The sequence below is a fragment of the Trichomycterus rosablanca genome, chromosome 25 (assembly GCF_030014385.1).
Source record: "Trichomycterus rosablanca isolate fTriRos1 chromosome 25, fTriRos1.hap1, whole genome shotgun sequence".
NCBI lineage: Eukaryota > Metazoa > Chordata > Actinopteri > Siluriformes > Trichomycteridae > Trichomycterus > Trichomycterus rosablanca.
The window spans coordinates 16,738,107-16,754,065 of NC_086012.1; the positions used below are offsets into that span (position 1 = coordinate 16,738,107).

A 15,959-nucleotide genomic window follows, 5' to 3' on the forward strand; every position below is an offset into this window, starting at 1 on the left:
GGACTATGGCCGTTTAGCTGGGGAATTAAACTCAGGCCCTTCTTGTGCTACCTATGACGAATCCAGTGAATATTTTACTGTTTATATTATGACATCTATCTATCTATCTATCTATCTATCTGTCTGTCTGTCTGTCTGTCTGTCTGTCTGTCTGTCTGTCTGTCTGTCTGTCTGTCTGTCTGTCTGTCTATCTGCCTGTCTGTCTCTCTCTCTCTCACTCTCTCTATATATATATGTGTGTGTGTGTGTGTGTATACTGTGTATATATATATATATATTTTTATATATATATATATATATATATATATATATAGATAGATAGATAGATAGCTAGATAGCTAGCTAGATAGATAGATAGATAGATAGATAGATAGATAGATAGATAGATAGATAGATAGATAGATAGATAGATAAATAGATAGATAGATAGATAGATAGATAGATAGATAGATAGATAGATAGATAGATAGATAGATAGATAGATGTCATAATATAAACAGTAAAATATTCACTGGATTCGTCATAGGTTTTGGAACTGAAATGTGGATGCCCAACAAGCTTATGGTCTAAGGGTCAGGTGTCCACATACTTTTGGCCTTTTTCTGACCATTACATGTCTGACAGGTTGATACAACACCCCCTGCGACTCTTCCTCATTTTATGCGACAGAAAGAATCGAGTCATGTGGTTTTACTGCAACTGGGAATGCTGGAGAACGGAAAATATTGGGGGTGGTTAATAGGAGCACGTTCAGACAGGACTGTGATCTGATCACTCACATATGGGTCAGTGTGAGCATTGTTCCATATGGTCAGTACTGGGTGGAGCAACCTGACCTGGTCAGTGTGTCCCCACGGGTTACGAAAACTCACCAGCAATCAAAGACGCAGCAAAAGTCGTTCAATGCAAAAACTTTCATTAGGATCCAGCATTATTATTTATAAAACAAAACCAGAAACAACCGATGGTTTTAATTCTGAGCTCACGAATCGTCGTTGGATGAAAATCCTGCCTCGGTAAACAATTAAGTTAAAAAAAACTGGAAAATAGAAATGAATATATTACATTTCAAACATGACGGTCTAACAAACACAGAATGCAAATGTCAGAAATGTAAAAAATGTACAAAAAGTAATAAAAGTAAAAAGAACAAGTGGTCATGTGTTCAGAAGTTCAAATGTTAATCAGCATGGATCTTGGTGGCTTCAACAGTCCAAACCGAACTTGATCTGTAAAACGTGTTTTTTTGGTCATCTGGATTTCATTAATCAAAGGCACACTGGCAAAAACAGCACTGGCCAATCAAGTCTGTACAAAAATACTGCAGCTGATTTTTATTTTCAAACTAAATCGTCCGATAATCCGAATCTGCCCTGTCGGGACCTGCGGCGCTAATGGCGGGAATCGATCGGCACCTTGACCGTCTTTATCTCGGCTATGTGGGAGGATTTCTGAATGATGCGGCTGGTGGTGCCCGCCGTGCTGCCCTCCTCACTCTGTGCCAGGTTAGTCAGTGCCATGGCAGCGTGAATCTCCTTCCAGTACGTGGCGTCTTTACCCTGAACTCCGGCTTTGGGAACGCAGCTGAGGAGAAACGAAGAGAGATCAGAAATAATGACCTTCTGATTCAACAAGTCTAAGATTAAAGGGGAACAATAGAGGTAAGAGAACTTACCCATCATGCAGTGTGGAACCACAGTCCAGCGAGTCTTTAAAAACAAAGAATCAAACAAGGTATCAGTATTGTAGTATCAGTATTGCAATATCACTATCACAGTATCAGTATTACAGCATCAGTACTGTATTATCAGTATTGTAGTATCAGTATTGCAATATCACTATCACAGTATCAGTATTGTAGTATCAGTATTGTAGTATCAGTATTGCAATATCACTATCACAGTATCAGTATTGTAGTATCAGTATTGCAATATCACTATCACAGTATCAGTATTGTAGTATCAGTATTGCAATATCACTATCACAGTATCAGTATTACAGTATCAGTACTGTATTATCAGTATTGTAGTATCAGTATTGCAATATCACTATCACAGTATCAGTATCACAGTATCAGTATTACAGTATCAGCATTGCAATATCAGTAATGATATTATCAGTATTGCAGTATCAGTATTGCAGTATTACTATTACAGTATCAGTACTGTAGTATCAGTATTGTAATAATTATCCAAATGGTAGTATTTATCCATATATCAGTATTATTCTTGTAGTATTTATCAGTATATCAGTATTATTATTGTAGTATTTATCAGTATATCAGTATTATTATTGTAGTATTTATCAGTATATCAGTATTATGTCAGTGTTGCAGTATCAGTATTGTAGTATTACATCATTACTTCAGTATCAGTATTGTAATATTTAGCAGTGTAGGAGTATTATATCAATATTGCATTATCAGTATTTTAGTATCAGTATTGCAGTATCACTATCACAGTATCAGTATTGCAGTATCAATATTGTAGTATTTATCAGTATATCAGTATTATTATTGTAGTATTTATCAGTATATCAGTATTATGTCAGTGTTGCAGTATCAGTATTGTGGTATCAGTATTGGAATGTCTGTTGGCATTGTAGTATTATATCATGTATGTCAGTATCAGTATTGTAATATCTATCAATATAGCAGTATTATATCAATAATGCATTATCATTAATGTAATATCATTTGTAGTACCAGTACTGCAGTTTATATCAGTGCTGCAGTATCAGTATTGTGATATTATATCAGTATTGTAGTATTTATATTGCAGTATCTGTATTATAATATCACTATTGTGCAGTACTGAAGTGTATTGTATCAGAAGGCAGCAGGAACAACAGTTGTACAGTAGAACTGATTTATTACCCCCGGAAGCAACTGTTGTGGCTGAAACACATTAATTTGAATAATAACGGGTGTTCCAACACTTTTGGCTATATAGTGTACAAATCAGGCTCCTAATAAGAAGCAGCTTAAATTACAGAAAATAAATCGAATAAAGTCGTTTCGTGTCGTTTCTCCTGTTCAGTTCACATCTCGTCGTAACTGTGCGCTTGCCTGCCTGCAGACGTGAAAATCTGTGTAAATCGGTGAGTATCTGTGAGTATCTGTGAGTATCTGTGAGTATCTGTGAGTATCTGTGAATATTTGAGGCCGTTTGCGTGCTGGTTGGTTAAATTTACGTCTGTACAGAGTTTCAGGCCATTTGCCGCCGGCCGTTCGAGCGAGCTTGGGCTTACAGGCCAAAACAAATGCAATTATGTGTGGAGATGGAAAAACCCTATCTGTGGTGTGTCAGGAACCGAGACGCTCACTCTGTTCCAGCCCCGCCCGCCCGCTAGCCCGCCTCATTCACGTTTCATTTATTTCACTTTCTCTGGTTCTGTTCCCCTGATACTGTTCATGCGGTCACCAAATACTCAACCTAAAAACACAAACCATAAACGGTCCAAATTACAGAGTTTTTATGTCTTAATATTAAAAAAGAACAATAAATTAATTAATAAATAATAATCAGTGATCAATTAATCATTTAATTTGATGATGCTGCTGTCACCATGCTAAAACAATAAAGTCAGTGTTTTGGAAGGAAAACATAATTAATGCCCTAATAATGAACTATCTTTGATTGGATGGTAATGTATTGCACACGCTCTTATGTGTTATTTATATATTTGTTGTATTTACGGTGCATCAGTTTTATTTCCTGCAGTCATGGACACCGTCTGCACGTCAGGTTTCTTTTTCTTTTTTTTTTTGGTCCGTGTTTATGTGGCTGTTTGTAAAGTATCTGCTCAAGTTGAACCTGTAATGTTAGAACCCAAATTATTCTGCACAAAAGCTGCCAGATCAGGGAGGAAAAATCTCTCACAAGGGAACCATGAGAGGGGAAAATTGGCCTGTGCACGTTGACCTCTCGCATACAAAACCTACTTTTTTTTCTCTCTTTTACAGCGTTTGCCTAAAACATCTCCGACGCAGATTTCTTTAAACAAGAGTCGTGCCAAAAGCTACTCTCAGGCTTTAATAAATCATTTGATCCTGATTCCAAAGTGCTACTGATCGTCTCACGGGTTTGATTTAATCTCCGGGCACAAATAATCTGGACTTTTTAATGTTAATAATCGACTAGCTTCGATTCCATTCCCTCCTGGTCAATCTCAGATGCTTAAAAGACTTTATCTGAGCGTACAGACGGACTAAATTTCAGTTCAAACACGTGGCTAACCCACTTCTCACTTTTAGCTTTGAGTCAACGCAAGGCTTTACGCCTCCTACTGTTGTTTCTGTTGGACCGGGTGAGAAGTTCCACGCCCTTGTGTCCGCCTCAGCCCCCCGTGTGCCGCTCCTCCGGGTATCAGATCCACACGCAGCCTCAGATCATTTTTGTAATTAAAATATTGTACAAATATTGACTGTAGACGTTTATGATAAAAAAGAAAACAAGTAATTTTTTTGACACACGACCGAACGACGGTTCGGAGGCTGCAGCTGTGTTTTTCTAACGCATGCAGTGTTAAGAATGTGTCTCGTACCCTGGACCTCATCAGGGGGCCGTCGGTACTATACTACACACATCACATTAGATTCAAATCAGACTGTACACAAGCAGTTGGGTTAACAGTGGCAGTCTGGCAGATGTGGGGCTTGAACCAGCGACCTTCTGATTACTGGTCCTGTCTCTTAACTGTTGGGCTACCACTGCCCATAAAACATTACATTAACATGTTTGGCGTCTACATTTAAATCAGCTTATGTTATGATTGGATACCATGCAAGCAATTGAGGGTTAAGGGCCTTGTTCAGGGGCCCAACAGTGACAACTTGACAGAAGTGAGTATTGAACCGACAACCTTTCTGATCGTTAGTCCACTACCTTCTGAGCAACCACTGCTCAACCATTGTCCAACCTGGAAGGACAGAAGACGAGCAAGACCTAGAATGAGCTGGACTGCCAACATCATGACCATCATGAGACAGAGAGCACTGAAGGAAGCTGAGCCATGTGTGCAGATAACCATCACAAAGCCACAATGACGTGACATGATTTATTCTGTTTAAATCACACAGACTGGGCAGCTTGGGTAATCAGCATGGAGGAGAACATGTTGAACTGTTGAGAAACCATCAATAAAATGCAACGGGACGCCCCTGTGGGCTCACTTAGGCCCCCTAGTTGGCCGTGGCATCTCGATTGAGAACCACTGAACTACAGAATAGATCTTCTACACACCTTCTACACAAATCTATATCAAATCTAAACACCATCAGGCACGGCTTCTGTCTCAGACGGCCCTCGTGTCCCGAGTGGTGAATCCTCTTGGAAGGAAACAGCGTGAGTGAAATTTTTGTGGCTCTGATGTGCAAAATAATTCCACACTGGTCTGGTCTTGAATATTTCCATTCACGTTTCATTGTGCTGGAACGGCAGCAGGCAGCAGGTTTGGAGAAAAACCCACCAGAGCGAAGAAAGCGTGCCAACTGCCCGACAAACACCGGGCAGGGTTGGTTTCTAGCCTGGACTGTAGGTTTATTGTGATTTTTTGGTGGATAATAGGATTTTCCCGCTGTGTGCCGGGCGGCCTGTCACTTTGACTGGAAGCAGTCTCGGCGTGTGGAAAAGTACTGAGCGGCGTGGCCGTAAATCACACCGATAGAGACGGATCGTTACAGAAACAAAAGTCCTTAAAAACTGTGACAAGAGCAGTGTAAAGGGAGGCCCACAGTTCTGTTCCTTGTTCTTCAGCTATTCCACTGCTGTAAGAACCCACGATCATGCCAATAAATTCTCCAATCCAGTCAACTGTAATCCTTGTTTTCTTTTATCATCTGACCTTATTTTTCCACGACAAATACGACATTTCTGCATGTACAAGCTGATTAGAGCAGCAGGGCGCTGTTTTCTGTCTGTGTCCCAAATTTCATACTATTGTATATGTCGAACTGGTGCACTATCGCTGGTGTGTTTAATATTTTGCTATGTTGGTATGGGTACGCAGTACACCTGTTGTCAAGTAAGCACAAACATCATTTCTGAATCTTGAGTCTTGAATTAGATTATTATTATTATCATTAGTGTATTTTTAACAGTGGCTGAATGTAAATGTTTGGTATTTTGCTCTCTAACATTAAATAAAAATTAAATAAGTATTCAATAATGGGTCTGAACGTTTCTACAAAACTACAAACTGCACCTTTAATTCCTACTAGCATCTACTAGTATTTAAATAATCCAATCATGCTTTGTGATCGTGATGCCGTGACCACAGCCGGGTTATTTCCAGATTCTGACCATATCTGACCTTTGAGGAGAATTCTCTCTGTGCCACGTTGTGTGCTCGCTACCTGAACTCTCTACTCTTCTGAATGCTGCACTTCTTCCCGTACAGCGTGATCAGATCTGCAGATTAGCCCGACCGCCGCTGTTTCGTCTCATTAGTGTAGCGCATTATGTCAACGGTTTGCGGTCGGACGGCGCGTTTGGCTTCCACACGGGCAACACAAATAACCTGTAGCGCCTTCGCTAACGGTCCCGTTTGTTTCCATTCTGGAGCGGAGACGAAGCTGAGACAGAGCGGCTGAACGTTCGTGGTGGAAACGATGCAATAAATCATTCAATTCTGTGAATTCGGTCTGATGGGAACGTTATCCGTCCTCAGACGTTAGCAGGTGCTCCTTTAGGTGACAGAGTAAAAGATATTTCCAACGTATATAGGAACAAAAACAGCAAGCACGCTCTTTGGAGTCAGCGCATCATCTTAAAGCTCATAATTTTACAGATGTTTCATAGACTTATAGACAAAAGGAAGTGGAAATACCTCCTGTAGGCCTACAAAACCACAAAACCAGTATCTGACATTTGCTTCTTCTTCTTATTATTATTTTTATCTTTTCTTTCCTTATTTGGCCATGTCCAGTTCTTAGAAGCACCTCCTAGCTCCTTGTTTTTACCGAACACCACTGGATTCCTACAGAAAGCCCTACACACATGGAAGAACACGCTTGACTCTTTGTATTCCTACACCAGTGGCCAGTTGTGTCTGTAGAGGGCCCAACCAGGCCGGTGGTACTGCCGAGACTCCAACGGTCAATCAGTGGGTAGGTCTGTCTCGTCACAGCAATAAGGTCCTGGGTTCGATTCCCAGGTGGAGCGTTGCGGGTCCTTTCTGTGTGGAGTTTGCATGTTCTCCTCGTGTCTGCGTGGTTTGGTTTCCTCCCACAGTCCAAATATGTGCAGTCTGGTTAGTTGGAGATACTAAAGTCCCTCTAGGTGTGTGTGTGTGTGTGTGTGGAATCGCACCACTGTGACCCTGACCAGGATAAAGCGATGGTAACTAATACATAAATGAATGCTTGACTGTAAACCTGAACTCAACAACATGACATATGACACTAGAGCCAAAAGTATGTGGCCACCCCTCCTAATTATTATATAAGCTTTCAACTTTGTGACAACAGTTTGGGGAAGGTCCTATGCTGTTCCGGCAGGACTGTGCCCCTGTGCACACAAGAAACGCAGTGAACCACACAGAGTCCTGACCTCAGTCTGGAATAAACTAGACTGAATGAGCACAAATTCCCACAGACACACTTAAATCTTTGTTGTCTTTAAATAATAATAATAATAATAAAACTTTTAAGCTGGACTTTGGAGTGTGTCTGTGTATGGGAATTTGTGCCCATTCAGTCAAAACATGACGGCATTTGTATAACTGGGCACTGATGTTGGTCCAGAAAGCCTCAGTTGATGTTCCAATTCATTCCAGAGCTGTCTATATACAGAAAAGGACCTTCCCTAAACTGTTACTGCAAAGTTGAAAGCATATCATTAGCTTTATATTATTGATTTATTCCACCTGTTAGCGATTGTTGTGGCTGAAACACATGAATTCAACAATTAGAAGGGGCGTCCCAATACTTTTGTTCACTGGCTGGGTAGTTTATTCCCTTTCGTTTGCAGTTTGGTTGTGGGTGGTTCAGTTTGGTTGTGGGTGGTTCAGTTTGGTTGTGGGTGGTTCAGTTTGGTTGTGGGTGTGGTTCAGTTTGGTTGTGGGTGTGGTTCAGTTTGGTTGTGGGTGGTTCAGTTTGGTTGTGGGTGTGGTTCAGTTTGGTTGTGGGTGGTTCAGCTTGGTTGTGGGTGGTTCAGTTTGGTTGTGGGTGGTTCAGTTTGGTTGTGGGTGGTTCAGTTTGGTTGTGGGTGGTTCAGTTTGGTTGTGGGTGTGGTTCAGTTTGGTTGTGGGTGTGGTTCAGTTTGGTTGTGGGTGTGGTGTAGTTTGGTTGTGGGTGGTTCAGTTTGGTTGTGGGTGGTTCAGTTTGGTTGTGGGTGGTTCAGTTTGGTTGTGGGTGGTTCAGTTTGGTTGTGGGTGTGGTTCAGTTTGGTTGTGGGTGTGGTTCAGTTTGGTTGTGGGTGTGGTTCAGTTTGGTTGTGGGTGTGGTTCAGTTTGGTTGTGGGTGTGGTTCAGTTTGGTTGTGGGTGGTTCAGTTTGGTTGTGGGTGTGGTTCAGTTTGGTTGTGGGTGGTTCAGTTTGGTTGTGGGTGGTTCAGTTTGGTTGTGGGTGGTTCAGTTTGGTTGTGGGTGTGGTTCAGTTTGGTTGTGGGTGTGGTTCAGTTTGGTTGTGGGTGTGGTTCAGTTTGGTTGTGGGTGTGGTGTAGTTTGGTTGTGGGTGTGGTTCAGTTTGGTTGTGGGTGTGGTTCAGTTTGGTTGTGGGTGTGGTTCAGTTTGGTTGTGGGTGTGGTTCAGTTTGGTTGTGGGTGTGGTTCAGTTTGGTTGTGGGTTGTTCAGTTTGGTTGTGGGTGTGGTTCAGTTTGGTTGTGGGTGGTTCAGTTTGGTTGTGGGTGGTTCAGTTTGGTTGTGGGTGGTTCAGTTTGGTTGTGGGTGTGGTGTAGTTTGGTTGTGGGTGGTTCAGTTTGGTTGTGGGTGGTTCAGTTTGGTTGTGGGTGGTTCAGTTTGGTTGTGGGTGTGGTTCAGTTTGGTTGTGGGTGGTTCAGTTTGGTTGTGGTTCAGTTTGGTTGTGGGTGGTTCAGTTTGGTTGTGGTTCAGTTTGGTTGTGGGTGTGGTGTAGTTTGGTTGTGGGTGGTTCAGTTTGGTTGTGGTTCAGTTTGGTTGTGGGTGTGGTGTAGTTTGGTTGTGGGTGTGGTGTAGTTTGGTTGTGGGTGGTTCAGTTTGGTTGTGGTTCAGTTTGGTTGTGGGTGGTTCAGTTTGGTTGTGGGTGGTTCAGTTTGGTTGTGGTTCAGTTTGGTTGTGGGTGTGGTGTAGTTTGGTTGTGGGTGTGGTTCAGTTTGGTTGTGGGTGGTTCAGTTTGGTTGTGGTTCAGTTTGGTTGTGGGTGGTTCAGTTTGGTTGTGGGTGGTTCAGTTTGGTTGTGGTTCAGTTTGGTTGTGGGTGTGGTGTAGTTTGGTTGTGGGTGTGGTGTAGTTTGGTTGTGGGTGTGGTGTAGTTTGGTTGTGGGTGTGGTTCAGTTTGGTTGTGGGTGTGGTGTAGTTTGGTTGTGGGTGGTTCAGTTTGGTTGTGGTTCAGTGTGATGTATTCATGTATTGAAACTCTGTTGCTCTGACCTGTCCGGTAGGTAAAATTGGCCTCGGTCTCAGACAGCGATGGAGACAGGAGCTCGTCCTCGTACTCGTTGGAGCTGAAGGAGTCCGAGTGGTTCCTCTTGCGAGAGTCCGCGCTGGACGCCATGACGTGGTGCAGCGAGTCGTTGAGGTAGCGGTTCAGTAAGCTGCTCTTGTATTTGGGGGGAGAGACGTAGTCGAGGCCCCGGCCCTCCTGAATCGCGCTCTTGTGCGTCTGTTGGCTGGACTCGGACTCGCTGGGCTGCGTCTGGAGCGGAATCTCGCCGTCTGGGTTTGAAGAGAGGATGTGTTTTTATGTGTTCTTATGTTAGGTGTCCGAGATCGGGTTACAAGAAGCATCTCAGAACTACAGACAAAACAGCTTTTGTAATAACAGCAGGGTTATACACCATGCGGCCAAAAGTACATGGACACAGTTTGGCCCCGTAGGTACGACCTCTTTGTGGTGACCATTAGAAGTCATTTATTGATCAGCACGTGCAGAAATACAAAATGTCTATATCTAACTGATCAGTGTTCACATTTAAGCGTGCTTGGGTGGCGTTGTGGTCTGTTTTGCTAGCCCACCACTGTGCTATCAGTGGGCATCTACACAGACCTGATCAGCTACATTCTGGAAGGGTTGGCAGAGGCCAAAGTTGTGGAATGGACCGGCACCCTATTTAGGTTATTCCTGCCTGCGCCCTGTGTTTTTTTCCTCAAACCTGACCAGGATAAAGCTAAGAAAATTGCAGTCACTTTCAGTTATTTTTAGAAGAAAAAGACCACTAAACATCTGTGAACATCTGTGTGAGGTTGTGATGGAGTCGCGAAAACACTGGACTCCTTAAAATAGGGTCAGTGACCAAAAAAGGTTAAAGAACATCAAGGTAAGCGAAACATTCCTTCATTTATTCATTGTCTGTTTTACCCCTGCTTTATCCTGGTCAGGGTAACAGTGGGTCCGATTCATTGGCCGAAACGCAGGAAGCACGCCGGACAGGTTGCCAGTGCATGAACACCAAAAGTGTAACACCAAAAGTAAAAAATATGTAGTCATTATTGAATTATTGATTCTTATCACGGCTGTTTTGAGATTGTGGGCACGGCAGAAGGTGAAAGGTCACAAGAAAAAAACTCGTTTGTAATTTGTGGTGGAAATAAACGGAGCAAATTGCGAGCGATCATGCAGAACTAGTGCATCCTGGGAAGCCTTGTTCAGTAATTGATGTATTATATTGATAACTGGGCGACGGTTGGTCAACAACCAAGGACCTGTTCTAGTGAATATAGAATAGAATAGAATCAATAGAGGGCGGCACCGTGGCTCGTTGGGTTCGATTCCCAGGTGGAACGGTCCGGGTCCTTTCTGTGTGGAGTTTGCATGTTCTCCTCGTGTCTGTGTTGGTTTTTGGCTCAAAATCCTCAAGATCCTCACCGGTGTTGATAGACAGACACAAATACGCCCTCCAAATAATTCTACAGTTTGTCGTGGTTCCAGAAGCAGGTTTGCACTCACCCTCGGAGGCGGACTCATCGCTGCTGATGCTCAGTCTCTCGGCGTTACCCTGGACGTACTTGTTGTAGAGTTTGATGCGCAGCGCCCAGCTCAGGTCGGGCTGCCGGACCGTGTTCTTCAGTCTGCGCCGGGCGTTAGCGAACCAGTTTGATACCTGCAAAATCCACCAGACAGCAGAGTTTCTTCATTATTTATAATCACTTCTTTATAAAGTGCTTCTGCACACTCGTAACGGCACCAGCGCTGAATAATGTGGACACGTGAGCTTCACGTGGCCTGGTACCAAACCACAGGGATGAAGTAAAAATGCAGAAGTTATGCAGTTTAACCAGAGCAGATATTCATTTTATATCCCCAAGGAATTTTATTGCCTTTTTAGGAAAAATCTCACATGTTTTTGACAGCAGAAACAGTTTCAGCTCCGTCTCCACTGCCTACACCTACGTAAGGAATACGAGGGGAGGAAGATATGTCTAAAAAAACATTTGTCTCCTTAACCAGCCTGATTTATTAAAAGTCTGCATTCGATAAAACATGTGCAAACATTTAAAAACGTCAAATTAAATCGAATTCATTATTTACATATTTTTTCATTCTTTCATTGATCCTGATCAGGGTTGCGGTGGGATCATTAGGCGAAAGGCAGGAAACACCCTGCCTACACACACACACACACACACACTCTTAGGGTAATTTTTAGTAGATCCAGTTGTCATTGTGGTTAAGGTACTGGACTAGTAATTAGTAGTAAATCATAGGCAGCTGTAGCCTAGTGGTTAAGTTACTGGACTAGTAATCAAAAGGGTCGCTGGTTCAAACCCCACCACTGCCAGGTTGCCACTGTTGGGCCCCTGAGCAAGGCCCTTAACCCTTAATTGATTAGATTGTATACTGTCACAGTACTGTAAGTCACTTTGGATAAAAGCGTCTCCTAAATGTTAAAAATGTAAATGTAAAATGTCCTGAAAACCGGAGCACCCGGAGGAAACACACATGGATACAGGGAGGGCCCTGGGAGCCTGTCCGGGGATTCGAACCATCATCTCATTATCGGTGGTGTGTGTGTGTGTCCGAGCTCACCTGAACCAGGGTCATGTGGGAGCCGAGTGCTAGCAGGATCTTCTCGGTTTTGGTGGGGTACGGGTTGTCCCTGTGTTTGTACAGCCACTGTTTGAGGGGTCTGGCCATGTCCTGCAGAGCCTGGCGCTTGTGCCTCACCTTCCCTCCCCTGAGATTAGAAACACAAACAGGGTGAGAAAGCGAAGAACGTTGGTTCTGATACTGAGGGCTGAACCTGTCGAACAAGGTTTTCCAGAGAGGCTTCAGGTACTTCGAAGTTATTATGAACCAAAACCATTAAAAACTGCAAACTAGCAAATAATTTGAAAGCATTTAACAAGGAAAGTGAATTACCACGTTTAACAAGATTATTATTATTATTATTAGATCAATATTATTATATATCTATTTTCCTTTGTGGTTATTAGAGTAAGAAAAGTAATCAGACCTGAAGATCATTAGCGAGCTGCCCAGATTGAAACGCCGAGAGAGCATACAGAATTATAAATCAGAAAGAATTTGTTTAATTCGATTGTATAAACTTATTTAACGAACATTTTTAAAATAGTAGTAGTTATTCATTTGTAATAGATTATGCTTTTTAATGAACTACCCAACACAGAGTGCAGATGTAAGCTGTCATTTTCTATTTACTGCACCTTTACTCTTATTAATAATCAGATCATTTCAGTCTAATTTATTCATGTTTATACTTTGCTTTTGTAATACGGACACCTCGACAAAACACAATTATATGAACAAACATACGGAAGGACACATTTTGTATATATGCAAACGTTACCCAGCACGTTAGAGTTTGTATATCGTCTGCTTATTGTTTTGTCTGTATACTGTGTCTGTATTGCTGGAAACAAATTCCTTGTATGTGCAAACATACCTGCTGAGCATTTTTACCTCGACTATTAGAGCTTGTTTACGTTTGTGTGTTTTTATCTGCACTTTTTAATTTCATCTCTGTGCAAAACTCAAATAAGAAAAAATAATTTAATGATTTAATGATTTATTAACAGTCTGCATTTGTATAAAACACCTGCAAACATTTCAAAACATCAAATGAATTCAAATGAATTAATTTACATATTTCTTTCATTCATTTACTGTCTGTACTTTACCACTGCTGTATCCTGATCAGGGTTGTGGTGGGATCGAAAAGGCAAAATGCAGGAAACACCCTGAACAGGTTGCCAGGCCATCATAGGGCAAACACACACACACACTTAGGGTAATTTTTAGTAGCTCCAGTTGTTAAAGTACTGGACTAGTAATCAAAAGGTCACTGGTTCAAACCCCACCACTGCCAGGTTGCCACTGTTGGGCCCTTGAGCAAGGCCCTTATTCTCCAATTGCTTAGACAATATACTGTCAAATAAGCAAAAGTGATATAATGGCTCTGCGTTTCTGATTTCTGGCTGCCTGCGTTTAAAATATCGCTAATATTTTTTTCTTCCTTGTAACCACAGTCTTACTTATAAGATGCTAAACATTTAGCAAGGGAGTCTGCCCTTTTTTTGTTTGTGAGCAGTAAAGATATATACTTACGTACCTATACACTTTCACTAGCACTAGAAATATAACGAGAATGTAACCCTGCTCAATAATGATCAAAAAGACACTATGGCATCATCATGATAAACTTACAAGCCAAACCATAACTCAGTTGTTGGATGTTTAAAATGACGGAGGGAAAATTCGTGAACCCGACTTGTCCCACCTCCCCACAGTCCTGACCTGTGCACACCGGGCACTGCCCAGTCCTGGCTAACTGCTTATGACTGGGTTTTAGGTTTTGATTCTCTGGTGGGAACATGTGGGTGCCAGATAGTTTTAGGATCCTATTTACCTGGGTTTGCTTCTCATGTCCAGTCTGTAAGAAATTTGGCATGTTTTCCTACTAAATAGTTTCCTTCCAACCTTCAAAAAGCTTCCAGATCCAGAAGGAGGATTAGCTTTAATCCCTTGGCCGTGTGGTGTTGCATTAGATCTGTTAATGTCATTTAACGGGCTATATGAAGTTATTCTGAGTAATTAATGGGAGATTTTTGTCTGTCTTTAAAGAGTTGAAGAAGTATTTTGGGTAAACAAGGTTCCATTTATCCACTACAGTGACAAACACATGTAGGATCAGTATTAAAACGTATAAAAAGGTATAAAGTTTATAAATACTGATATTCAGTGTATTGGATCAGAGCATCACCCAGATTTAGGGATGTTTGATGGCTGTTATCTATTTTTTATATCCATTGAACAACACAAGACAAAAACGAGTGTTAAATGTGCCCTATATTTTCTACACATCTTGGCACCCTGTGAGATCTCTAGTACCTCTGTTTCCAGATCAAAGGCTCCCATCCTGGTCCCAAACAAATCACACAGTGCTTACGTACCCCTGTCGCTGGTGCTGCAGGGCTCCATCCATCCTTTTAGGAAGCGAGTCGACACGCTGTCCATGAATCACCTCTAAATAACTCAAACTCTTCCTCTCCACGGCTTTTCCACTGTCCTCGAAACTCAGACGCTCATCCAGCTTACTGAACACCAGCGCACTCATCTTCGCCTCGGCCCACGCTCATCAAGTTCGGGTTGGGGATAAAAAGTGAGGGGTGTGCAGGTCCGCTGATAATATCCTCAATCCTGATCCTCTGATGATCCTGTGGGGAGATGTGAGCTGGGGTCAAAAAGCACCTGAACAAACAAAAACAGGTATTTTTTTTAGAGCAGAAACTGGTACAAATTAATAATAAAACTGTATTAAATGTAAGATCCATTTAGATTTTGTCACATGCAAATGATGCTCATAATAAAAAGCTGATATAATTATGTCATAACAGCAAGATTATATTTAATATATACATTCTATACATTATATATCATGCAGTACTAAAGTACTTACTTCCAGCGCTGCTCCATCTACAGCTCACGAATCCTAATGACCATTGCAGTAGCGCTCGCTACTCACTTGTACACCCTTACACTGTCACACACACACACACACACACACACATCTGCAAAAGGAGACAAGCCATGTACAGACAGAAAAGGAGGAACCAGGACTGGAGTAAATCTCATGTTTCCAGAGAAGACAGGGGTGTACCAAACACCCACAATGCTCTCTGGCTGCCTCCCAAAATACTACACAATATTAACGTACGGAGCGGCGTGTCAGCATCACTGATCACTGTGTTTAACACACGTACGATTCAGATTACATTAAAAATACTCAAATCTGACACATTTAGAGCAGCTCTTAAAGTCTGGAGGATAGAGAACAGGATGGGCAACAAACACAAAGATGTTTAGAAGTACAGAGGAGCAGACCTGCCACTCAGACCCAATTTTAGGTTGGATGGGGGAGCTGATTTCTGTGTCTGGAGTTGTCGTGGCAGGCTTGGTGTTTATTAAAAAACACCACTGGACATCCATTGCAGGACAACATGTCTACACGTCTCAACATCAGGGGTACTGGAAGCTTAGTGCTTAATATACCAGACTAGTAATCAGAAGGTTGTTGGTTCAAGCCCGTATCCACCAGGTTGTATCTGCCAGTGCCTGTTTAAACAGCTAAACCTTTTCTAGAGACTAAACTGATGTAAACTAATGAAAGTGAGAGTACTGGGTTATACGGTCTGGATGTGATGTAACACTTTGTCCAGATGTATTCCTCAACTAGCGCCCACTGTCTTTGGATAGTAATCAAAAGGTCGTTAGTTCAAGCCCCAGCTCTACCCAACTGCCACTTGCCTGTTTGAGTCACAGAAGGAAAGTGAGAGTACTGGGTCATACTGGACAGAGATGTGGTCTG

General features: G+C 42.1%; 1 protein-coding gene across 1 annotated transcript; it reads right to left on the reverse strand.

The window, feature by feature from the left end:
* Nucleotides 1-1,290: 1,290 nt before the first annotated feature.
* On the reverse strand, nt 1,291-14,708 carry mkxb (mohawk homeobox b). The gene is made up of 6 exons (XM_062988118.1): nt 14,545-14,708; nt 12,161-12,308; nt 11,081-11,234; nt 9,565-9,849; nt 1,676-1,709; nt 1,291-1,584 (listed from the first exon to the last, which is right to left on the reverse strand). Exons 1-6 carry the CDS (start codon nt 14,706-14,708, stop codon nt 1,392-1,394), a joined length of 978 nt encoding a protein of 325 aa, XP_062844188.1. The 3' UTR covers nt 1,291-1,391.
* Between the last annotated feature and the right edge of the window lie 1,251 nt (nt 14,709-15,959).

Coding starts and splice junctions, on each gene's coding strand:
- mkxb (XM_062988118.1), bottom strand. CDS start 14,708: ATGAGTGCGCTGGTGTTCAGTAAGCTGGATGAGCGTCTGAGTTTCGAG. Junction 11,235..12,160: donor CCCACATGACCCTGGTTCAG/GTGAGCTCGGAC, acceptor TGGATTTTGCAG/GTATCAAACTGGTTCGCTAA. Junction 1,710..9,564: donor CAATTTTACCTACCGGACAG/GTCAGAGCAACA, acceptor TTGTTTTTAAAG/ACTCGCTGGACTGTGGTTCC.